A 27,174-nucleotide genomic window follows, 5' to 3' on the forward strand; every position below is an offset into this window, starting at 1 on the left:
TAACATTTTTCTATGAAAGATATCTTAGGTAATACTTTTGAAAGAAATGTTGGCGTTCACATTTATATTTATTGACAAAGGTATATAAAGGTTTACTTTTTTGGCATTTCAAGGATAACCCTATTGGCAACTGGGATGGAATGTTTGATGGAGTACAACTTTGTAGCTTTGCAAGTGTTGAAAGTACAATTCTTCTGCACATCAATGATATCATTCCAGGTATGTCTCCTTTATGTATTCAGAAGATAGTTTCGAACATGTATTTTGTTATGAGAATGCAAATATATACTAAAGATGGATCTTTTGAAGTTGGCTTTATATTGTAGAATTGTCATTATATAGACTAACCTTTCTTTTCTCCCGAACCAAGGCAATAAAGGTTATTTCTAAAAGTATATAAGTATAGTGAAGTTTATACATTATCTCTTACATTGTCTTCTCCTAGACATTGTAATAGAGAAAGAAATCCTGTCTTGTAATTGGAAGGTTCAAAAATACAAAAAATGCTGTCTCTTGGAGTAAGAGATGAAGCTAGAAGCTTTTAAAAAAATTGTTTATGTCATCTAAACTCCACAGAGGATTCAGGATTCTTATTAAATGATGGCTGAAATTCCTTTTTTGTTGTTTTTAATTATTTTTTCATTTATTTTACATCCTGATCTCAGTTTCCCCTCCCTCCTCTCCTCCTGTTCCCCCCCGCCCCTGGTCCTGCTTGCCTCCCCTTTGTTTCTGTTCAGAGAAGGGCAGGCCTCCCGTGGGTGTTATGTATGGCATATCAAGTTGAGGTAGGACTAAGCTTTTCCCCTTCTATTAAGACTGGGCAAGGCAACCCAATATGATGAATAGGTTCCCAAAACTTAGCTTAAGAGTTAAGGATCCCAGTGTTAGGAGTCCCACAAGTAGATCAAGCTACACAACTGTCACATATATGAAGAGGGCTTAGGTCAGTCCATGCAGGATCCTTCACTATTGGTCCAGAGTCTTTGAGCTCCTATGAGCCCAGATTAGTTGTTTCCGTGGGTTCCTTCCTTTCTTCAACAGGATACTTGGAGTTTGGCCCAGTGCTTTGGTATGGTTCTCTGCATCTGTTTCCATCAGTTACTGGATGAAGACGCTCTAATGACAATTAAGGTAGTCATCAATCTGAATATAAGAAATGTCCAGTTCAGGGACCCTCTCTACTATGGCTAGGAGTCCTCGCTGGGACCATCCTTGTGAATTCCTTGAATTTCCCTGACATGAGGTTTCTTCCTGACCCCGAAGTGCACCCTCATTGGGACAACTCTTTCATCATTCTCCCCCTCCAAGTTCTTTTTGTTTTAAGATGCTATTATGGTATATCATGCTTCATAACTGTAGTCAGAAACTATTACATAGTTTTATTATATATGTTATTCTTAGTATTTTACTACATATATTGTTTATTACAAAATAATAATTAGGGCCAACAAGATGGCTCAGTGGGTAAAGGCACTTGCACGCGCGCGCACACACTGCTGGGTATGTAACACAGAGTGTTTTACATTGGTATAATTGGTACAGTGGTAACCAAACACTTTACCATTGAGCTACAGCACAGCCCCTGAACTTAAAAAACAAATGAAACTAAAAACACCACCCAAAAATGAAAAACAAAAAACACCCCCCCCCCCAAAAAAAACCTCAAGAACCTTTTGTTTTGCCTCAAATAAGTATTTTCTTTGGCTGCTATGAGGTGATTGACAATGGTAGTAACACCAACCAGTGCTGTTAGAATTCCCAGTGATAGGCTAGTGCATTGAAGTCAATAGAGGCATTCAGAAATAGGGATGTCCACAAGCCATAACCAGGGATGTGCCAGGCCTAGAATTAGATGGTTTATGCTATCTCTATGTCCTGAACAGATTTATAAGATAGGTCTCAATATATATATATATATATATATATATATATATATATATATATTAAAAATACAAAACAGGGAGGTTGGAGAGATTGCTCAGTAGTTATGACACTGACTGCTTTTCCAGAGGTCCTAAGTCCAATTCTCATGGTAACTTACAGCCATCTGTAGTGGGATCTGATGCCCTCTTTTGGCATAAAGTCATACATGCAGATAGAACAGTCATATACATAAAATAAATAAATAAATATTAAGAACATATAAAGCAGAATAAACAACAAAAGCAACAAAAGCAAAACAAAATTAAAATCCTGGGGCTTAAATTATCTATGATGAAAGTGAATGGCAGAACCAAAGTCCAAAACTCATCTGATTATGAACCTGTGTTCTCTTTAGTCCCCAACAAATCCCATATCCTACGAGTACTCTTGTATTGTGAACATCTGCATAATCCTCTATTTCTTAGTGTCACATTCTGGGGAATATTATTTCCATGGAGATGGAAATGTTGTTGTTTCTGGTTCTATAAAAGATGATTTTACCGTAACAAGAATTATAAGTGAGCAACACACTGTATTTTCTCTTCTAGTGTTTTCCCATTATTGGTAAGGTTGACAACAAAATGCTTTTGAATTTATTTCTATAGCTTATTTTAGGTATTGTATTTTGATTATATTACCCTCCAACTCCTCCTGGGTCTCCCACTCCTAATTCCCTTTCTTACGTTTTGGAAATAAATTGTTTATATTCATATGTTTTCATAAAAACATATGTGTCCTTATTTTAATTAGTTGTGTTTACTTTTCATCCATGCTTTATAGACAGCACAGTTTGGGATGTTTGTGAATTAAAATGCCTTTTTTTAATGTTACAATAGTGCTTATTGTTTAAAATACAGCAGTGTAAAAGCACCATTAATTCAGATAGTAGAAAGCCCTCACGTAGACTTCTTTAGATGTGAATATTTAGGAGGCAAAGCACATAAGCATTCTTGGGGTTGAGACGGTAGCTCCATGGTTAGAGTACTTGAGTGAAGCTGTAAGTTCCAGCCTCAGCACTGAACAAAAGTGATGATTAGCGCTAGCAAGATGGCTCAGTGGGTAAGGGCACTTGCCCTCAAGACTGATTCCTGGAACTCACGTGGTAGGAGGAGAGAATGACTCCTGCAGATTATCATCTGATCTATGCATGCATGCTATGGCACATGGGTGCATGTGCGGACACACACACACACACAGAGTGATAAATTAACTAAAAATTTTTAAAGTAAAGTAATTCCTATGTAGAACTTTCATTTAATAAGTTGAGATATATATTAAATGAACAGAATCTGTGGCCAGTAAGATGGTGATGAAGCCGGAGAATGGTCAAACAAGGGGTAAAGAAGATGGGGGGCTGCCCTGTCACATTCATGTGCTTCCACAGACCTCTGCAGGAGACATTTGAGCAGCACACACAAGAAATTATTTGGGAGCTGAATTAAGAAGGCCTTTTCAAAAAGTTGGAGAGTTATGCTGATTTTATAATGCTAACTTGCTGAATGGCTGGGAAGAAGCTCTTGAAATTCTTTCTTATTTATGAGTTTTTTTCACAGGAGCCAATTCAGGGTAATACTGCTTCTCTATAGTCATATCTCACTGATTTCACAATATCCCACAAATTCCACTTTAGTTAGCAAACAAGTATATTTGGTTTTTTTTAAAGGATTTCTTTTCAGGGAACTGTCCAATGGTGCTTTTGAAACCTTAAAACCTGCGACATTTTTGTGTGAATGTAATTGTCAATTTTTAGATATCTTAATTGCATTGTTTTGGGTATTGCATTTTATAGCTGAATGAAGTATGTTGTGGGATTGGGAAAATCATTGTTAGTATAACCATGCAAGAAGGAAGAAGAGGGGCTGGAGAGATGGCTCAGTGGTTAAGAGCACTGCCTACTCTTCTAAAGGTCCTGATTTCAATTCCCAACAACCACATGGTGGCTCACAACCATCAAAAATGAGATCTGATGCTCTCTTCTGGCCTGCAGGCAAACACACAGACAGAATATTGTATACATAATAAATAAATAAAATATTTAATAAAAGAAGGAAGAAGATTCCTGAGCTGTGAAGCTCAGGGATGCAGAGTTGGTTGTGTGTTTTCAGTCTTCTGTAAATTAAAGATTGATGTGTTCCCAGCTTTCTTTCTTTATATATGTATTTATGTGACTAATATATATTTATATTCCAACTCTAAATTTGTTTGAACTTTAAATTGTCTTAGATTCTGCAGTAGCACATAATAAACAGAAAAAAGAAAAGTAAAACTGTTTTGGAATTGGACTGTAATCTTTTAAGGAAAATTTTTTTAGCAGTACCCACCTTATAAATATCTTAATTATTTTCTATTTCAACACTGGTATAGAATTAAAATAACAAAAAACAAAACAAAACATGAGTTTCATGACTTGGGAGTCCCTTGTCAAGATCTTCAAGATTCCTGCTTGTCCTTGATGTTATTGCTGGTTTAGAGCAGTGGTAAGAAAGGAAGAGAATGCTTTTTTCTCTTTCATAGCTATTGATATTCATAAACCTTGAATAGTAGATAATTGAGAACGATACTGCTTTTATACACATAAATTACACGTATTTGCCAACAAAATTAAGCTTGCAAATAGACTTTTAAAAAGTAAAATTATTTAAATGAAAATTAATTTGGTATATTTGAATAAGCCTTCATCTATATTTTGTATCATTAACATTCTTTTCTTGAGGGGAAAAAGCGTGACAGTGTCTCCTTTAGTTCCTTAGTTTATTTATTTTTTCTTGCCCAATTACATCCATTTGTGGGACAGAATTAACATTTCTAGCACGTAGGAAAGATTGTTTTTGGAGCAGCTGAACAGTTGGTGAGATTTGGGAAGAATTCTCCCCAGTGAAATATTTCTTCCTTTTGGTATCTGGAAACCTTTGCTTCACCCCGCTGTTAAAGTGTCCCTCTTTGAACTGCTGTTTCTGATGGTCCAAAGCATTAAAGCTGCTGAGACAGCACATCCAGGTTTGTAAAGTTGCGATGAAGTATGCCAATTTGTGACACTCCCAAAGCATGCATTTCTTTGAGTATCAAAGTAATGCATTGAGCTGTGTCTGTCGTTGTGAAGCTTAAGAGTATAATGCAACTATCAACAACAACTCAGACTACACAGTATGTGCACATTCACAGAAATTTGAAAAGGAAGTCATTTAGTGGGACCCTTTCCTCCTGAGGCTGATCCCAAACTCATAATTTCTTTTTGTATCCTTCCCGATCAGTTTTTTCTTTGTGTTGCATGTCTTCATGGTTTATAACCTTTAAAAATGGTAACAATTTTGTAGCAATATAATTGATATAATTGATAATATAGCCATAGACCAGTACATCTCAACCTTAAGAAAAGCTTCTTCCTGCAGAAGATGTCAACACAGAGACCTTCAACTGGTTCAAGTGCAAGAATAAGAGACTGTGGAGTCTGCAGCCTTAAGTGGGCACGTACATTTGCATTCCTCCCACCAAGGCTCAGGGACTTTGCAGAAGAGAGAGCAGAAAGTTCTTAAGAGCCAGAGGTAGAGGTCAACTTCAAGAAAACAGAATTTTCTGGATGCAGCAGGGCAGTTGTATATATAATCTTACAGGATTTGTGATGATGTGTTCACGACCTGTGCAGCTTCAGTCCAGACAAAATCCCAGCCTGTAGGGAGTGGGGAGTAGGTATGAAACCCCACCACCAGCTGAGACTGTGGCTTCTGAAAGGAACTTGATCTACCCACACAGGGTACCACTATTTACAGTAAGATTTTAGAGAAACAGCTACACTGTTTTACAGCATGATTGTATGGTGTCACATGACCACTGGAAATATATGAATGACCCAGTTTTCCACATCCTCAGCAGCATATTCTCAGATCTGTAAAGGCACCTGAGGATCAGGGTACCTTTACCTGTCAGGGATATCTAAATTAGACATATATAAGTTAAATTTGGACATATAGTTTACCCAAACAGTTACAGCTTACCAATGTTAGTAGAGGCAAGAAGATTAGAAGGAATATGTAGTTTTTTAGCTGTGGTTCTAAGACAGAGAGTATAATCCTAATCTGTAGAAGGCAGAACCAAGTTTTAACATTGTAAACAATTTAGTGTTTTAAATCAATATCAAGGGGTTTACTCTTAAGTTAAAAAATCTGACTGCTGGGGGCTGGAGAGATGGCTCAGAGGTTAAGAGCACTGACTGCTTTTCCAGAGGTCCTGAGTTCAATTCCCAGCATCCACATAGTGGCTCACAACCATCTGTAATATCTGGTGCCCTCTTCTGGCCAGCAAACATACAGAAAGATAGAGCACTATACATAATAAATAATTAAATCTTTTAAAAAAATAAAAATAAAAAATCTGACTGCTAGCAACATGTGTTCTTGTACATGAATGTAGAGGTGAAGCCTTAATATCTCAGTAAATTTGCATAGTTATAAACCTTGTTTTTTATGAACAGGACAGGAATTATACAGAAATACATTGTAAGTCAAAGCATATGGGAGAGGAATATTTCCTTGGTGGGACCAGCGCATGTGGGTACCCTTAATAAGGATGGGACTGAGGTTTTGAACTTAACCAAAATGGTGGTTATCTATGCGTTTGTACTTTTTCAGAGCAGTTGTAATCTGGAGTTACAAGTTTTACAGATTTTAAAACATGCGCACAAACGCACACAGGCACAAAGCAAGCATACTGTGACCACATTATTTACATGTATTTATTAAGAGATGAACAAAATTTTTCCAGGAAACTGTGTCAGCTGACCAACTTTAAAATCCTGGAGTAGGTTGCAGGAGCCAGGCAAGCACACAGGTGGTCCCGTTGAGGGCTAGATCAGCAGATGCTATAAGGGAGAACAGAAACCCAACATAGGACAGAACACCTATGCAAGTCAGAGTAGTAGGGCAGGGGGAACAGATCCGTGGCAGGGAGAATCCCAGCATGACCAGATCACATGCCAGGAATGAGAGACAGGAGTGCAGAGATGCAGACAAACAGCAAGAGAAGTGTGTGTGTGTGTGTGTGTGTGTGTGCGTGTGTGCGCGCGCGTGCGTGCGTGCGTGCGTGCGTGCATATGCAGTGGCCAGTGTCTCCAGCAGCATGGTCAGGGCAGAACTTTCAGGATTCCGATTCCCAGATAGGCGAGAATCTGCAGGTGCCATGCCCCTGGTAACTAAGACAAGTGCGGTGAGACACTGACCACTGAGGGAAGGAAGGGTGGGATTGCAGTAACCAGAAACCATGGGCATATGGGAGTTCTGTCCACTGGTCCTCATGCCGGCAAAAATTTTTAGGCATTTAGGACATTGGTGTCAGCCAGCCCCAATTTAAAAAGACTTGTAAAAGGCAGTCCAATGGTGTTTGGGGATCAGGCTTTGAATTGCAGGTGCCCATTTCGCAAGTCTATGCCGGGACCCAAAGCCGAGTGCAGTGCATCCACTCTGGTAAGCGTTGGATCAAAAATAGGGGGTGTAGGAAATTCCCTTGAACAGAACATCTTCTGAAAAAGGGGTCCCACAGGGCAAAGCAGGTTCTTGTCCCGGTAACAGGTTGGGAGCCTGGCACGGCCATGTCTTCGGCAGGATACCCTGAGAATCGCAAGAGGCCCTGGGCCTCTAAGGTAGTGACTTGGAAACGACAGCTTACCCACTTGAAAGCTGATCTTACCTGGCTGAGAGCAGGAGCAGGGGAGAAGGGTGTTTCCCACCACGAGGCCCCGGGCAGTGAGAAAAACAGCCCTTTGGTGGAACCTCCAGATGCAAAGTTTCTGCACCCCATAACCCTTTCCACTGACACAATAATCCAAATCAGACCAAATCAAACCGAATTAGAAAAAGCCCAGGTTTAATAGATAGCATGCTCCCGGATGGCTTTCTAGTCCTCCAGAGAGGAGAAGGGAAAGAAAGACTAGAAAACCACATGTTTGTTCTGTGGGGAGCAGTTTAAAAACCCTGTGAGAATGGTCATCTTTTGGGAGGGGTCATCATTTGATCGGCTTTCTTGGGTGGAGCCTGGTCTGAGGCAATTGGAGGGGGAGGCTCGGGGTAGAGCTTCCATCTGAACATTCCAGACTCTTTGGATATATGGATGCTAGGGGCTGGGATGAAGCTTCCATCCAAACAGACCCTATGCCTAAAGGCTTTGGTGGAGGGTAATTACAGTTTTCACACTCCTAGAACTTGGAGCATCACCTCCAGCATCACTAGCAGAGCTGGCATCATGCCTCATCCTTTTGGGGATAATTTGCTTAGCCATCTTGACAGAGTACAAAGGGAGGACCCCTGGCTGCATTTGTTATAAGACCCAACCTGTGTAATATACATATATTGTGGTATCCATATGGTTGTGCTCTCTTTTCAAATGGAGTTACAAACTCTCAGTTACAATTGACAGTGGGCATTAGTAATCTTTAGTCAGCTGATATGCTCTAATTAGGAACCTTCCTCCAGTGATGGTTATTTTTCTACAAAAACTGTCATAGATAACATTTGTAAATATCTGAATGGTAATGTCATAAAACATTTATAGTATTTCTTTCATTGTATCATTTTTGAAATTATGGTTAGTCAGTATATTTTTAATTGAAATGGTATCTCAGTATTCTATTTGATCATATTTTGAAGTGTTTAAGATATATAGTTTAATATATATTTTCCTCCTCCTCCAGTCATGATAAAAAGATATCAAGCATTATTTACATACAGTTAATTCAGTATGACTTTTATTTTGTTACCTTTTATATTTAACACATAAAAATTTTCTTATTTTTTCTTTTTGTCCTCGAAATTCACTGTGTGTGATACTGTTTTGGCTGATAACACCTTTATCAGGTATGGGCTCAGCAATTGTATTGCACTTCATGGATGTGCTGTTAAACTTCCTGAGGGGAAGCCTTTCATCTTGACTCCTCTGTTTTTATTAGATCAGTGTTATGAGTGTCCGATGAGTGTTATCAGGTTTTAATAGTTAGAAAGATCTTTGAATTTAAAAGAAGTTTGTCAAAATTTTTTTTACCTGTGTTTTGAAGTGAAACTTGGAATGCTTCCATCAAAAAATTTAGTTCTGTATCTCTGGCTTTCTGCATTATTGATTTGTGTGTAATTCTCTGCTTTTCCTGTTTGCATTTGTTTGTATACATATCTGTTATTCTTCATGCATGTTATGTTTAAAGGTGGAAACATACTTAGTACTGAGTGTCTTGCTAACTCTGATTTGTCTCTTGCCCAGGTTTTTATCAAGCTGTGTTCTGTGAAATACACTGATCCAGCATACTTGGGTGGCTGAGAAAGTTTAATCAAGTCAGTTTAGTACAGCACATTGGTTAGAGGTTATCCAGGCACGTGGGCATGTAAAGGCTCCGGTTTTTACAGTAAACAGATTGTCCATGTTTATCTTGGCACCCTCCATAAACGCTTGAGTGTAAAACGCTGTAATGTGTAGGGTTGTGCTGGGCATGCTGATCTGGAAAATGTAACGAAAATTGTGAATAAGGTTTTCTTAAAAGCTTTTTAAAACTTCAAATAAAATTGACTGTATCTGACTAACTTTTCAAAAATTGAAGCATTTTGATAACTGATGATTATATTTTCTTACAGAAATTATATTTTTAAGTACAGTGTTGATTTTTTTTCACCTGAGAAAGTACCTTTCAGTACTGTGGAGTCTTTAAAGAGAATCTGTATGACTATAAAGATTGTGCTTTTTTTGTTGGAAAGGATTTCTTTGTTTTTTATGCTAAACTATGTTTCTTCCATATATAGTTAAAAAGTATGTTTACTATTTCAGAGAGCATGACACCGGAAAGGAGGCCTCCCAAACTTGCCTTTATGTCAAGAGATGATGGTGACAAAGGTTCATCTAGTATTAATGAACCAAAGGTTACAGGTATGGAGCCCATTCTTGGTAATTTACAATAAGATAATATGATTCTCCAAGATGTTAAATAAGCTTTATGTTATTGTTTGTATGTGTGTGTATATGTATATATATATATATGTATACATATAGTTTGTTCCTACACTTTATGTCAACTAAAATTTTATGTACATGATTTTAAGTGAGGATATAGTAAAGAAACCACTGAAATGGCCAGCCTATGAGCTGTGGAGGGAGCTTTTTATTTGGATAAGAGAGAACAGCTGGCGGTGTTACACGCCTTCAATCCCAGCTCTCAGGAGGCAAAGGCAGGTGGATCTCTGTGTTTGAGGACAGCCTGGTTGACAGAACAAGTTCCAGCGAAAAACACTAGAGAGGGAGAGAGAGAGAGAGAGGGAGAGAGGAAGGGAGGGAGCTTCTAATACACACCAGAAAAAGTTTCGACCTGTGTTCTGCTTGTTCTGCTGAGCTTTGTCTAAATGAACCTTTAGGAGCTGACTGTCATGCATTCACACGGAGAATCCACAGTTTCACTTGGGAAGAACAAGTCCCCAAGGATGATGTCATGTACAGCTGCCAGGGTGCAGCTTTTGGTGCTTTTGCTTATTTTTTTGTGTAGCTTTTCTGAGTTGGCTTGGGCAGAATCTTCTTTGAGCAGTGAAGACTGCATGCTTGCCACTAAACTTTTTCTCTAATTCATGAACCATCCGGACTTGGATTTTCTGGAAAGATTTCTTCTGAGAAACTGGTGCTAAAATAAGGATTGCTTTCTGACCATCACCAGCTTCAGTTTCCTTGGCTGTGGTGGGTGATACTGAGTTTCCAAGCTGTGCCTTGAGATCAGAGTTCATCTCCAGCTCAAGCAGTGCATGAGAGATGCTAGACTCGAAGTCATGTCTTCTTGTCGTCATCAGGCTTCCTAGTCTTGGTGCTTGAGGTGATCCTGGCCTTCTCCTGAAAGGAGGAAAGTACCACTGGTCATATGGGTCGTGGGCTGCATTGTCAGGCCATTGACAGGCACAGGCCGAATATTCCACCACATCCCTAATGAGGGCACAGAGCCTCGGAGGTCCATCCTCCTAAACTACAAAGAACAAGAAATTGTGTTAATAAAATTCTAAAATGTTTATATTGTAAATCTAAAAAAAATAAATTATTTCTTTTGTAATGTTGGGGATCAAAGTCAACAGAACCTTATAAGTTAGGTAAGTACTTTTTTACTCAGGTATTGTTCCAGACACTGAGATTACTTTTTTATTTTTATTTTTTGGTGCTTGCATCAAATCTGGCATCTTACACAAACTAAAATAGGACTCTACTCCTGATCCATATATCCACCCAAAACCTGAATGTTTTTTAACTTAATTTGTTCATCAGCTTGTATGATCACATTAGAAGTTCATGAAGGGAAATTATAATGATGAGCCACTTATTAATGGGATGAGTTCTGAGAAGTGCATCATTCGGCAGTTTGTTTTCTTGTGTGACTTTTTTTACGAGACCACTTGTTTGTTCCCAGCTGCTCAGCCCCAAAATAATCACACAGAAACCATATTATTTGCAATACTGTTTGGCCAATAGCTTAAGCATATTTCTGGCTAACTCATCTAAAATTAATCCATCTCCATTAATCTGTGTATTGCTACTAGGCTGTGGCTGACCAGGTATAGTTCTGGCATCTCCTGTGGGGCTATATGGCTTCTCACTGACTCTGCCCTTCTTCCTCCCAGCATTCAGTTTTCCCCACCTAGCTCTGTTCTACTCTATCAGGCCATGCCAATTTCTTTATTAATCAACGGTATTCACAGCATGCGGAGGAGAATCCCACATCATGTGACCATCATAGAATGCACTTCACAAACCTTGGTGAAAGAACTTTGTGTATGTCTAGGCTCTATAACACTGCTGGATGTTCTTTTGTTGACTGCAACGGGGTTTCATCCTGTGGATCGTGACCCCTTTGGGGTTTGAATGACCCTTTTATTGGGGTCATTTAAGACCATTGGAAAAGAAAGATATTTATATTGCAATTCATAACAGTGGTAAAATTGCAGTTATAAAGTAACAATGAAAATAATTGTCTGGTTGGGGTTTGCCACAGTTTGAGGTATTGTATTAAAGGGTGGCAGAACTAGAAAGGTGGAAAACCACTGTTATATAGTATGAATGATAGAGGTGAATTTGGTGAGCCAGTAATTTCATCAAAGTAGAGGTGACATTGAAAAATAGACTACATTGAATGATTTTTTTTGTCCAGATTTTTTTAGATAGTCTGTAGTGTCCTGGAACTTGCTCAATAGACCAGGATGGCCTCAAACTCAGATGTGCCTGCCTCTACTAAGTGCTGGGATTAAAGGCTCATGTCACCACTGACCACCAGAATGGTTTCTTAGAGCTTTAATATAAACAACTAACTGTTATATTAATTTTATAGCTCCTACTCTCTTCTGTGTTGACTAATTACCAAACTTTTAAAGCCGAAGACAATACAATACTATGTATATGTATATTAGTTGTGTGAGCAGTTGTTCTACCATACGCATGTTAATTTATTTATAAAATTTCTTTTTATAACATATTGGCTTTTTAAAAAAGGAACTTTTCTTGTTCCATAGGATCTACCTCAGACCCTGGAAGTAGAACCAGTTCTGAATTATTTTGTTCCTTAATTAGGTCATCTGTTGACTCACAACAACAATCCAAATCCAAAAATTCATTGTATATTGATGAAGGTAATCTATAATTTTAGTCCTCTTTATAATGGTACCCTCTGTTTAATATGTAAGGGGAAATGACTTTTTCATCAATATTTGTTAATTTTGGAAACAGTGAATAGATCATAGCTAATATGACAATATTGCTGAACTAAAATATTAAACATAGTTTCAACTACACTGTTATTAGGGTTGAGGATACATTTGAAATATGTTAGCAGTCTGGGTTTTGTTTTGCTTTGTTTTTTTTACCCGAGACAGAGTTTCTCTGTATAGAAAGTCCTTGCTGTCCTAGAACTTGCATTATTGATTTGTGTGTAATTCTCTGCTTTTCCTGTTTGCATTTGTTTGTATACATATCTGTTATTCTTCATGCATGTTATGTTTAAAGGTGGAAACATACTTAGTACTGAGTGTCTTGCTAACTCTGATTTGTCTCTTGCCCAGGTTTTTATCAAGCTGTGTTCTGTGAAATACACTGATCCAGCATACTTGGGTGGCTGAGAAAGTTTTATCAAGTCAGTTTAGTACAGCACATTGGTTAGAGGTTATCCAGGCACGTGGGCATGTAAAGGCTCCGGTTTTTACAGTAAACAGATTGTCCATGTTTATCTTGGCACCCTCCATAAACGCTTGAGTGTAAAACGCTGTAATGTGTAGGGTTGTGCTGGGCATGCTGATCTGGAAAATGTAACGAAAATTATGAATAAGGTTTTCTTAAAAGCTTTTTAAAACTTCAAATAAAATTGACTGTATCTGACTAACTTTTCAAAAATTGAAGCATTTTGATAACTGATGATTATATTTTCTTACAGAAATTATATTTTTAAGTACAGTGTTGATTTTTTTTCACCTGAGAAAGTACCTTTCAGTACTGTGGAGTCTTTAAAGAGAATCTGTATGACTATAAAGATTGTGCTTTTTTTGTTGGAAAGGATTTCTTTGTTTTTTATGCTAAACTATGTTTCTTCCATATATAGTTAAAAAGTATGTTTACTATTTCAGAGAGCATGACACCGGAAAGGAGGCCTCCCAAACTTGCCTTTATGTCAAGAGATGATGGTGACAAAGGTTCATCTAGTATTAATGAACCAAAGGTTACAGGTATGGAGCCCATTCTTGGTAGTTTACAATATGATAATATGATTCTCCAAGATGTTAAATAAGCTCTATGTTATTGTTTGTGTGTGTGTATATGTATATATATATGTATATAGTTTGTTCCTACAATTTATGTCAACTAAAATTTTATGTACATGATTTTAAGTGAGGATGTAGTAAAAAAACCACTGAAATGGCCAGCCTATGAGCTGTGGAGGGAGCTTTTTATTTGGATAAGAGAGAACAGCTGGCGGTGTTACACGCCTTCACTCCCAGCTCTCAGGAGGCAAAGGCAGGTGGATCTCTGTGTTTGAGGACAGCCTGGTTGACAGAGCAAGTTCCAGCGAAAAACACTAGAGAGGGAGAGAGAGAGAGAGAGAGAGAGAGAGGAAGGGAGGGAGCTTCTAATACACACCAGAAAAAGTTTCGACCTGTGTTCTGCTTGTTCTGCTGAGCTTTGTCTAAATGAACCTTTAGGAGCTGACTGTCATGCATTCACACGGAAAATCCACAGTTTCACTTGGGAAGAACAAGTCCCCAAGGATGATGTCATGTACAGCTGCCAGGGTGCAGCTTTTGGTGCTTTTGCTTATTTTTTTGTGTAGCTTTTCTGAGTTGGCTTGGGCAGAATCTTCTTTGAGCAGTGAAGACTGCATGCTTGCCACTAAACTTTTTCTCTAATTCATGAACCATCCGGACTTGGATTTTCTGGAAAGATTTCTTCTGAGAAACTGGTGCTAAAATAAGGATTGCTTTCTGACCATCACCAGCTTCAGTTTCCTTGGCTGTGGTGGGTGATACTGAGTTTCCAAGCTGTGCCTTGAGATCAGAGTTCATCTCCAGCTCAAGCAGTGCATGAGAGATGCTAGACTCGAAGTCATGTCTTCTTGTCGTCATCAGGCTTCCTAGTCTTGGTGCTTGAGGTGATCCTGGCCTTCTCCTGAAAGGAGGAAAGTACCACTGGTCATATGGGTCGTGGGCTGCATTGTCAGGCCATTGACAGGCACAGGCCGAATATTCCACCACATCCCTAATGAGGGCACAGAGCCTCGGAGGTCCATCCTCCTAAACTACAAAGAACAAGAAATTGTGTTAATAAAATTCTAAGATGTTTATATTGTAAATCTAAAAAAATATATTATTTCTTTTGTAATGTTGGGGATCAAAGTCAACAGAACCTTATAAGCTAGGTAAGTACTTTTTTACTCAGGTATTGTTCCAGACACTGAGATTACTTTTTTATTTTTATTTTTTGGTGCTTGCTTCAAATCTTGCATCTTACACAAACTAAAATAGGACTCTACTCCTGATCCATATATCCACCCAAAACCTGAATGTTTTTTAACTTAATTTGTTCATCAGCTTGTATGATCACATTTGAAGTTTATGAAGGGAAATTATAATGATGAGCCACTTATTAATGGGATGAGTTCTGAGAAGTGCATCATTCGGCAGTTTTTTTTTTTTGTGTGTGTGTGTGTGTGTGTGACTTTTTAATGAGACCTCTTGTTTGTTCCCAGCTGCTCAGCCCCAAAATAATCACACAGAAACCATATTATTTGCAATACTGTTTGGCCAATAGCTTAAGCATATTTCTGGCTAACTCATCTTAAATTAACCCATCTCCATTAATCTATGTATTGCCACGAGGCTGTGGTCTACCGGGTAAAGTTCCGGCATCTCCTGTGGGGCTATATGGCTTCTCACTGACTCTGCCCTTCTTCCTCCCAGCATTCAGTTTTCCCCACCTAGCTCTGTTCTACTCTATCAGGCCAAGCCTATTTCTTTATTAACCAATGGTATTCACAGCATGTGGAGGAGAATCCCACATCATGTGACCATCATAGAATGCACTTCACAAACCTTGGTGAAAGAACTTTGTGTATGTCTAGGCTCTATAACACTGCTGGATGTTCTTTTGTTGACTGCAACGGGGTTTCATTCTGTGGATCGTGACCCCTTTGGGGTTTGAATGACCCTTTATTGGGATCGTTTAAGACCTTTGGAAAAGAAAGATATTTATATTACAATTCATAACAGTGGCAAAATTGCAGTAATAAAGTAACAACGAAAATAATTTTCTGGTTGGGGTTTGCCACAGTTTGAGGTATTGTATTAAAGGGTGTCAGATTTAGGAAGGTGGAAAACCACTGTTATATGGTATGAATGATAGAGGTGAAATTCGTGAGCCAGTAATTTCATCAAAGTAGAGGTGACATTGAAAAATAGACTACATGGAATGATTTTTTTTGTCCAGATTTCTTTAGATAGTCTGTAGTGTCCTGGAACTTGCTCAGTAGACCAGGATGGCCTCAAACTCAGATATGCCTGCCTCTACTAAGTGCTGGGATTAAAGGCTCATGTCACCACTGACCACCAGAATGGTTTCTTAGAGCTTTAATATAAACGGCTAACTTTTATATTAATTTTATTACTCCTACTCTCTTCTGTGTTGACTAATTACCAAACTTTTAAAGCCGAAGACAATACAATACTATGTATATGTATATTAGTTGTGTGAGCAGTTGTTCTACCATACGCATGTTAATTTATTTATAAAATTTCTTTTTATAACATATTGGCTTTTTAAAAAAGGAACTTTTCTTGTTCCATAGGATCTACCTCAGACCCTGGAAGTAGAACCAGTTCTGAATTATTTTATACCTTAAGTGGGTCATCTGTTGACTCACAACAACAATCCAAATCCAAAAATTCATTGTATATTGATGAAGGTAATCTATAATTTTAGTCCTCTTTATAATGGTACCCTCTGTTTAATATGTAAGGGGAAATGACTTTTTCATCAATATTTGTTAATTTTGGAAACAGTGAATAGATCATAGCTAATATGACAATATTGCTGAACTAAAATATTAAACACAGTTTCAACTACACTGTTATTAGGGTTGAGGATACATTTGAAATATGTTAGCAGTCTGGGTTTTGTTTTGCTTTGTTTTTTTTTACCCGAGACAGAGTTTCTCTGTATAGAAAGTCCTTGCTGTCCTAGAACTTGCATTATTGATTTGTGTGTAATTCTCTGCTTTTCCTGTTTGCATTTGTTTGTATACATATCTGTTATTCTTAATGCATGTTATGCTTAAAAGTGGAAACATACTAGTACTGAGTCCATTCCTAACTCTGATTTGTCTCCTACCCAAGATTTTATCAAGCTGTGTTCTGTGAAATACACTGATCCAGCATACTTGGGTGGCTGAGAAAGTTTTATCAAGTCAGTTTAGTGCAGCACATTGGTTAGAGGTTATCCAGGCACGTGGGCGTGTAAAGGCTCCGGTTTTTACAGTAAACAAGATTGTCCATGTTTATCTTGAAACCCTCCATAAACGCTTGAATATAAAACACTGTAATGTGTAGGGTTGTTTTGGTCATGCTGATCTGGAAAATGTGACGAAAAGTATGAATAAGGTTTTCTTTAAAGCTTTTTAAAACTTCAAATAAAATTGACTGCTTCTGACTAACTTTTCAAAAATTAAAGCCTTTTGATAACTGATGATTATATTTTCTTACAGAAATTATATTTTTAAGTACAGTGTTGATTTTTTTTCACCTGAGAAATTACCTTTCAGTACTGTGGAGTCTTTAAAGAGAATCTGTAAGACTATAAAGATTGTGCCTTTTTTGTTGGAAAGGATTTCTTTGTTTTTTATGCTAAACTATGTTTCTTCCATATATAGTTAAAAAGTATGTTTACTATTTCAGAGAGCATGACACCGGAAAGGAGGCCTCCCAAACTTGCCTTTATGTCAAGAGATGATGGTGACAAAGGTTCATCTAGTATTAATGAACCAAAGGTTACAGGTATGGAGCCCATTCTTGGTAATTTACAATAAGATAATATGATTCTCCAAGATGTTAAATAAGCTTTATGTTATTGTTTGTATGTGTGTGTATATGTATATATATATATATGTATACATATAGTTTGTTCCTACACTTTATGTCAACTAAAATTTTATGTACATGATTTTAAGTGAGGATGTAGTAAAGAATCCACTGAAATGGCCAGCCTATGAGCTGTGGAGGGAGCTTTTTATTTGGATAAGAGAGAACAGCTGGCGGTGTTACACGCCTTCAATCCCAGCTCTCAGGAGGCAAAGGCAGGTGGATCTCTGTGTTTGAGGCCAGCCTGGTTGACAGAGCAAGTTCCAGTGAAAAACACTAGAGAGGGAGAGAGAGAGAGAGAGAGAGAGAGAGAGAGAGAGAGAGAGAGAGAAAGAGAGAGAGAGGGAGGGAGGTTCTAATACACACCAGAAAAAGTTTCGGCCTGTGTTCTGCTTGTTCTGCTGAGCTTTGTCTAAATGAACCTTTAGGAGCTGACTGCCATGCATTCACACGGAGTATCCACAGTTTCACTTGGGAAGAACAAGTCCCCAAGGATGATGTCATGTACAGCTGCCAGGGTGCAGCTTTTGGTGCTTTTGCTTATTTTTTTGTACAGCTTTTCTGAGTTGGCTTGGGCAGAATCTTCTTTGAGCAGTGAAGACTGCATGCTTGCCACTAAACTTTTTCTCTAATTCATGAACCATCCGGACTTGGATTTTCTGGAAAGATTTCTTCTGAGAAACTGGTGCTAAAATAAGGATTGCTTTCTGACCATCACCAGCTTCAGTTTCCTTGGCTGTGGTGGGTGATACTGAGTTTCCAAGCTGTGCCTTGAGATCAGAGTTCATCTCCAGCTCAAGCAGTGCATGAGAGATGCTAGACTCGAAATCATGTCTTCTTGTCGTCATCAGGCTTCCTAGTCTTGGTGCTTGAGGTGATCCTGGCCTTCTCCTGAAAGGAGGAAAGTACCCCTGGTCATATGGGTCGTGGGCTGCATTGTCAGGCCATTGACAGGCACAGGCCGAATATTCCACCACATCCCTAATGAGGGCACAGAGCCTCGGAGGTCCATCCTCCTAAACTACAAAGAACAAGAAATTGTGTTAATAAAATTCTAAGATGTTTATATTGTAAATCTAAAAAAATATATTATTTCTTTTGTAATGTTGGGGATCAAAGTCAACAGAACCTTATAAGCTAGGTAAGTACTTTTTTACTCAGGTATTGTTCCAGACACTGAGATTACTTTTTTATTTTTATTTTTTGGTGCTTGCTTCAAATCTTGCATCTTACACAAACTAAAATAGGACTCTACTCCTGATCCATATATCCACCCAAAACCTGAATGTTTTTTAACTTAATTTGTTCATCAGCTTGTATGATCACATTTGAAGTTTATGAAGGGAAATTATAATGATGAGCCACTTATTACTGGGATGAGTTCTGAGAAGTGCATCATTCGGCAGTTTTTGTGTGTGTGTGTGTGTGTGTGTGTGTGTGTGTGTGTGTGTGACTTTTTAATGAGACCTCTTGTTTGTTCCCAGCTGCTCAGCCCCAAAATAATCACACAGAAACCATATTATTTGCAATACTGTTTGGCCAATAGCTTAAGCATATTTCTGGCTAACTCATCTTAAATTAACCCATCTCCATTAATCTATGTATTGCCACGAGGCTGTGGTCTACCGGGTAAAGTTCCGGCATCTCCTGTGGGGCTATATGGCTTCTCACTGACTCTGCCCTTCTTCCTCCCAGCATTCAGTTTTCCCCACCTAGCTCTGTTCTACTCTATCAGGCCAAGCCTATTTCTTTATTAACCAATGGTATTCACAGCATGTGGAGGAGAATCCCACATCATGTGACCATCATAGAATGCACTTCACAAACCTTGGTGAAAGAACTTTGTGTATGTCTAGGCTCTATAACACTGCTGGATGTTCTTTTGTTGACTGCAACGGGGTTTCATTCTGTGGATCGTGACCCCTTTGGGGTTTGAATGACCCTTTATTGGGATCGTTTAAGACCTTTGGAAAAGAAAGATATTTATATTACAATTCATAACAGTGGCAAAATTGCAGTAATAAAGTAACAACGAAAATAATTTTCTGGTTGGGGTTTGCCACAGTTTGAGGTATTGTATTAAAGGGTGTCAGATTTAGGAAGGTGGAAAACCACTGTTATATGGTATGAATGATAGAGGTGAAATTCGTGAGCCAGTAATTTCATCAAAGTAGAGGTGACATTGAAAAATAGACTACATGGAATGATTTTTTTTGTCCAGATTTCTTTAGATAGTCTGTAGTGTCCTGGAACTTGCTCAGTAGACCAGGATGGCCTCAAACTCAGATATGCCTGCCTCTACTAAGTGCTGGGATTAAAGGCTCATGTCACCACTGACCACCAGAATGGTTTCTTAGAGCTTTAATATAAACGGCTAACTTTTATATTAATTTTATTACTCCTACTCTCTTCTGTGTTGACTAATTACCAAACTTTTAAAGCCGAAGACAATACAATACTATGTATATGTATATTAGTTGTGTGAGCAGTTGTTCTACCATACGCATGTTAATTTATTTATAAAATTTCTTTTTATAACATATTGGCTTTTTAAAAAAGGAACTTTTCTTGTTCCATAGGATCTACCTCAGACCCTGGAAGTAGAACCAGTTCTGAATTATTTTATACCTTAAGTGGGTCATCTGTTGACTCACAACAACAATCCAAATCCAAAAATTCATTGTATATTGATGAAGGTAATCTATAATTTTAGTCCTCTTTATAATGGTACCCTCTGTTTAATATGTAAGGGGAAATGACTTTTTCATCAATATTTGTTAATTTTGGAAACAGTGAATAGATCATAGCTAATATGACAATATTGCTGAACTAAAATATTAAACACAGTTTCAACTACACTGTTATTAGGGTTGAGGATACATTTGAAATATGTTAGCAGTCTGGGTTTTGTTTTGCTTTGTTTTTTTTTACCCGAGACAGAGTTTCTCTGTATAGAAAGTCCTTGCTGTCCTAGAACTTGCATTATTGATTTGTGTGTAATTCTCTGCTTTTCCTGTTTGCATTTGTTTGTATACATATCTGTTATTCTTAATGCATGTTATGCTTAAAAGTGGAAACATACTAGTACTGAGTCCATTCCTAACTCTGATTTGTCTCCTACCCAAGATTTTATCAAGCTGTGTTCTGTGAAATACACTGATCCAGCATACTTGGGTGGCTGAGAAAGTTTTATCAAGTCAGTTTAGTGCAGCACATTGGTTAGAGGTTATCCAGGCACGTGGGCGTGTAAAGGCTCCGGTTTTTACAGTAAACAAGATTGTCCATGTTTATCTTGAAACCCTCCATAAACGCTTGAATATAAAACACTGTAATGTGTAGGGTTGTTTTGGTCATGCTGATCTGGAAAATGTGACGAAAAGTATGAATAAGGTTTTCTTTAAAGCTTTTTAAAACTTCAAATAAAATTGACTGCTTCTGACTAACTTTTCAAAAATTAAAGCCTTTTGATAACTGATGATTATATTTTCTTACAGAAATTATATTTTTAAGTACAGTGTTGATTTTTTTTCACCTGAGAAATTACCTTTCAGTACTGTGGAGTCTTTAAAGAGAATCTGTAAGACTATAAAGATTGTGCCTTTTTTGTTGGAAAGGATTTCTTTGTTTTTTATGCTAAACTATGTTTCTTCCATATATAGTTAAAAAGTATGTTTACTATTTCAGAGAGCATGACACCGGAAAGGAGGCCTCCCAAACTTGCCTTTATGTCAAGAGATGATGGTGACAAAGGTTCATCTAGTATTAATGAACCAAAGGTTACAGGTATGGAGCCCATTCTTGGTAATTTACAATAAGATAATATGATTCTCCAAGATGTTAAATAAGCTTTATGTTATTGTTTGTATGTGTGTGTATATGTATATATATATATATGTATACATATAGTTTGTTCCTACACTTTATGTCAACTAAAATTTTATGTACATGATTTTAAGTGAGGATGTAGTAAAGAATCCACTGAAATGGCCAGCCTATGAGCTGTGGAGGGAGCTTTTTATTTGGATAAGAGAGAACAGCTGGCGGTGTTACACGCCTTCAATCCCAGCTCTCAGGAGGCAAAGGCAGGTGGATCTCTGTGTTTGAGGCCAGCCTGGTTGACAGAGCAAGTTCCAGTGAAAAACACTAGAGAGGGAGAGAGAGAGAGAGAGAGAGAGAGAGAGAGAGAAAGAGAGAGAGAGGGAGGGAGGTTCTAATACACACCAGAAAAAGTTTCGGCCTGTGTTCTGCTTGTTCTGCTGAGCTTTGTCTAAATGAACCTTTAGGAGCTGACTGCCATGCATTCACACGGAGTATCCACAGTTTCACTTGGGAAGAACAAGTCCCCAAGGATGATGTCATGTACAGCTGCCAGGGTGCAGCTTTTGGTGCTTTTGCTTATTTTTTTGTACAGCTTTTCTGAGTTGGCTTGGGCAGAATCTTCTTTGAGCAGTGAAGACTGCATGCTTGCCACTAAACTTTTTCTCTAATTCATGAACCATCCGGACTTGGATTTTCTGGAAAGATTTCTTCTGAGAAACTGGTGCTAAAATAAGGATTGCTTTCTGACCATCACCAGCTTCAGTTTCCTTGGCTGTGGTGGGTGATACTGAGTTTCCAAGCTGTGCCTTGAGATCAGAGTTCATCTCCAGCTCAAGCAGTGCATGAGAGATGCTAGACTCGAAATCATGTCTTCTTGTCGTCATCAGGCTTCCTAGTCTTGGTGCTTGAGGTGATCCTGGCCTTCTCCTGAAAGGAGGAAAGTACCCCTGGTCATATGGGTCGTGGGCTGCATTGTCAGGCCATTGACAGGCACAGGCCGAATATTCCACCACATCCCTAATGAGGGCACAGAGCCTCGGAGGTCCATCCTCCTAAACTACAAAGAACAAGAAATTGTGTTAATAAAATTCTAAGATGTTTATATTGTAAATCTAAAAAAATATATTATTTCTTTTGTAATGTTGGGGATCAAAGTCAACAGAACCTTATAAGCTAGGTAAGTACTTTTTTACTCAGGTATTGTTCCAGACACTGAGATTACTTTTTTATTTTTATTTTTTGGTGCTTGCTTCAAATCTTGCATCTTACACAAACTAAAATAGGACTCTACTCCTGATCCATATATCCACCCAAAACCTGAATGTTTTTTAACTTAATTTGTTCATCAGCTTGTATGATCACATTTGAAGTTTATGAAGGGAAATTATAATGATGAGCCACTTATTACTGGGATGAGTTCTGAGAAGTGCATCATTCGGCAGTTTTTGTGTGTGTGTGTGTGTGTGTGTGTGTGTGTGTGTGTGTGTGACTTTTTAATGAGACCTCTTGTTTGTTCCCAGCTGCTCAGCCCCAAAATAATCACACAGAAACCATATTATTTGCAATACTGTTTGGCCAATAGCTTAAGCATATTTCTGGCTAACTCATCTTAAATTAACCCATCTCCATTAATCTATGTATTGCCACGAGGCTGTGGTCTACCGGGTAAAGTTCCGGCATCTCCTGTGGGGCTATATGGCTTCTCACTGACTCTGCCCTTCTTCCTCCCAGCATTCAGTTTTCCCCACCTAGCTCTGTTCTACTCTATCAGGCCAAGCCTATTTCTTTATTAACCAATGGTATTCACAGCATGTGGAGGAGAATCCCACATCATGTGACCATCATAGAATGCACTTCACAAACCTTGGTGAAAGAACTTTGTGTATGTCTAGGCTCTATAACACTGCTGGATGTTCTTTTGTTGACTGCAACGGGGTTTCATTCTGTGGATCGTGACCCCTTTGGGGTTTGAATGACCCTTTATTGGGATCGTTTAAGACCTTTGGAAAAGAAAGATATTTATATTACAATTCATAACAGTGGCAAAATTGCAGTAATAAAGTAACAACGAAAATAATTTTCTGGTTGGGGTTTGCCACAGTTTGAGGTATTGTATTAAAGGGTGTCAGATTTAGGAAGGTGGAAAACCACTGTTATATGGTATGAATGATAGAGGTGAAATTCGTGAGCCAGTAATTTCATCAAAGTAGAGGTGACATTGAAAAATAGACTACATGGAATGATTTTTTTTGTCCAGATTTCTTTAGATAGTCTGTAGTGTCCTGGAACTTGCTCAATAGACCAGGATCGCCTCAAACTCAGATATGCCTGCCTCTACTAAGTGCTGGGATTAAAGGCTCGTGTCACCACTGACCACCAGAATGGTTTCTTAGAGCTTTAATATAAACGGCTAACTTTTATATTGATTTTATTATTCCTACTCTCTTCTGTGTTGACTAATTACCAAACTTTTAAAGCCGAAGACAATACAATACTATGTATATGTATATTAGTTGTGTGAGCAGTTGTTCTACCATACGCATGTTAATTTATTTATAAAATTTCTTTTTATAACATATTGGCTTTTTAAAAAAGGAACTTTTCTTGTTCCATAGGATCTACCTCAGACCCTGGAAGTAGAACCAGTTCTGAATTATTTTATACCTTAAGTGGGTCATCTGTTGACTCACAACAACAATCCAAATCCAAAAATTCATTGTATATTGATGAAGGTAATCTATAATTTTAGTCCTCTTTATAATGGTACCCTCTGTTTAATATGTAAGGGGAAATGACTTTTTCATCAATATTTGTTAATTTTGGAAACAGTGAATAGATCATAGCTAATATGACAATATTGCTGAACTAAAATATTAAACACAGTTTCAACTACACTGTTATTAGGGTTGAGGATACATTTGAAATATGTTAGCAGTCTGGGTTTTGTTTTGCTTTGTTTTTTTTACCCGAGACAGAGTTTCTCTGTATAGAAAGTCCTTGCTGTCCTAGAACTTGCATTATTGATTTGTGTGTAATTCTCTGCTTTTCCTGTTTGCATTTGTTTGTATACATATCTGTTATTCTTAATGCATGTTATGCTTAAAAGTGGAAACATACTAGTACTGAGTCCATTCCTAACTCTGATTTGTCTCCTACCCAAGATTTTATCAAGCTGTGTTCTGTGAAATACACTGATCCAGCATACTTGGGTGGCTGAGAAAGTTTTATCAAGTCAGTTTAGTGCAGCACATTGGTTAGAGTTTATCCAGGCACGTGGGCATGTAAAGGCTCCGGTTTTTACAGTAAACAAGATTGTCCATGTTTATCTTGAAACCCTCCATAAACGCTTGAATATAAAACACTGTAATGTGTAGGGTTGTTTTGGTCATGCTGATCTGGAAAATGTGATGAAAAGTATGAATAAGGTTTTCTTTAAAGCTTTTTAAAACTTCAAATAAAATTGACTGCTTCTGACTAACTTTTCAAAAATTAAAGCCTTTTGATAACTGATGATTATATTTTCTTACAGAAATTATATTTTTAAGTACAGTGTTGATTTTTTTTCACCTGAGAAATTACCTTTCAGTACTGTGGAGTCTTTAAAGAGAATCTGTAAGACTATAAAGATTGTGCCTTTTTTGTTGGAAAGGATTTCTTTGTTTTTTATGCTAAACTATGTTTCTTCCATATATAGTTAAAAAGTATGTTTACTATTTCAGAGAGCATGACACCGGAAAGGAGGCCTCCCAAACTTGCCTTTATGTCAAGAGATGATGGTGACAAAGGTTCATCTAGTATTAATGAACCAAAGGTTACAGGTATGGAGCCCATTCTTGGTAATTTACAATAAGATAATATGATTCTCCAAGATGTTAAATAAGCTTTATGTTATTGTTTGTATGTGTGTGTATATGTATATATATATATATGTATACATATAGTTTGTTCCTACACTTTATGTCAACTAAAATTTTATGTACATGATTTTAAGTGAGGATGTAGTAAAGAATCCACTGAAATGGCCAGCCTATGAGCTGTGGAGGGAGCTTTTTATTTGGATAAGAGAGAACAGCTGGCGGTGTTACACGCCTTCAATCCCAGCTCTCAGGAGGCAAAGGCAGGTGGATCTCTGTGTTTGAGGCCAGCCTGGTTGACAGAGCAAGTTCCAGTGAAAAACACTAGAGAGGGAGAGAGAGAGAGAGAGAGAGAGAGAGAGAGAGAAAGAGAGAGAGAGGGAGGGAGGTTCTAATACACACCAGAAAAAGTTTCGGCCTGTGTTCTGCTTGTTCTGCTGAGCTTTGTCTAAATGAACCTTTAGGAGCTGACTGCCATGCATTCACACGGAGTATCCACAGTTTCACTTGGGAAGAACAAGTCCCCAAGGATGATGTCATGTACAGCTGCCAGGGTGCAGCTTTTGGTGCTTTTGCTTATTTTTTTGTACAGCTTTTCTGAGTTGGCTTGGGCAGAATCTTCTTTGAGCAGTGAAGACTGCATGCTTGCCACTAAACTTTTTCTCTAATTCATGAACCATCCGGACTTGGATTTTCTGGAAAGATTTCTTCTGAGAAACTGGTGCTAAAATAAGGATTGCTTTCTGACCATCACCAGCTTCAGTTTCCTTGGCTGTGGTGGGTGATACTGAGTTTCCAAGCTGTGCCTTGAGATCAGAGTTCATCTCCAGCTCAAGCAGTGCATGAGAGATGCTAGACTCGAAATCATGTCTTCTTGTCGTCATCAGGCTTCCTAGTCTTGGTGCTTGAGGTGATCCTGGCCTTCTCCTGAAAGGAGGAAAGTACCCCTGGTCATATGGGTCGTGGGCTGCATTGTCAGGCCATTGACAGGCACAGGCCGAATATTCCACCACATCCCTAATGAGGGCACAGAGCCTCGGAGGTCCATCCTCCTAAACTACAAAGAACAAGAAATTGTGTTAATAAAATTCTAAGATGTTTATATTGTAAATCTAAAAAAATATATTATTTCTTTTGTAATGTTGGGGATCAAAGTCAACAGAACCTTATAAGCTAGGTAAGTACTTTTTTACTCAGGTATTGTTCCAGACACTGAGATTACTTTTTTATTTTTATTTTTTGGTGCTTGCTTCAAATCTTGCATCTTACACAAACTAAAATAGGACTCTACTCCTGATCCATATATCCACCCAAAACCTGAATGTTTTTTAACTTAATTTGTTCATCAGCTTGTATGATCACATTTGAAGTTTATGAAGGGAAATTATAATGATGAGCCACTTATTACTGGGATGAGTTCTGAGAAGTGCATCATTCGGCAGTTTTTGTGTGTGTGTGTGTGTGTGTGTGTGTGTGTGTGTGTGTGTGACTTTTTAATGAGACCTCTTGTTTGTTCCCAGCTGCTCAGCCCCAAAATAATCACACAGAAACCATATTATTTGCAATACTGTTTGGCCAATAGCTTAAGCATATTTCTGGCTAACTCATCTTAAATTAACCCATCTCCATTAATCTATGTATTGCCACGAGGCTGTGGTCTACCGGGTAAAGTTCCGGCATCTCCTGTGGGGCTATATGGCTTCTCACTGACTCTGCCCTTCTTCCTCCCAGCATTCAGTTTTCCCCACCTAGCTCTGTTCTACTCTATCAGGCCAAGCCTATTTCTTTATTAACCAATGGTATTCACAGCATGCGGAGGAGAATCCCACATCATGTGACCATCATAGAATGCACTTCACAAACCTTGGTGAAAGAACTTTGTGTATGTCTAGGCTCTATAACACTGCTGGATGTTCTTTTGTTGACTGCAACGGGGTTTCATTCTGTGGATCGTGACCCCTTTGGGGTTTGAA

The 27,174-nt window shown here is 38.1% G+C and overlaps 1 protein-coding gene across 1 annotated transcript in view; it reads left to right on the forward strand.

The window, feature by feature from the left end:
* Positions 1–27,174, forward strand: part of LOC121462256 (ubiquitin carboxyl-terminal hydrolase CYLD-like) — a 48,687-nt gene that overhangs the window by 3,691 nt on the left and 17,822 nt on the right. The window contains exons 3-5 of the mRNA XM_041673758.1: positions 114–219; positions 9,721–9,819; positions 16,241–16,357. Of these exons, the coding sequence (XP_041529692.1) occupies positions 114–219; positions 9,721–9,819; positions 16,241–16,357 (322 nt within the window). The remainder of the gene's footprint in view (positions 1–113; positions 220–9,720; positions 9,820–16,240; positions 16,358–27,174) is intronic.

Source organism: Microtus oregoni, unplaced genomic scaffold (assembly GCF_018167655.1).
Source record: "Microtus oregoni isolate MIOR12 unplaced genomic scaffold, Mior012 000024F_ref0000369, whole genome shotgun sequence".
NCBI classification, from domain to species: domain Eukaryota; kingdom Metazoa; phylum Chordata; class Mammalia; order Rodentia; family Cricetidae; genus Microtus; species Microtus oregoni.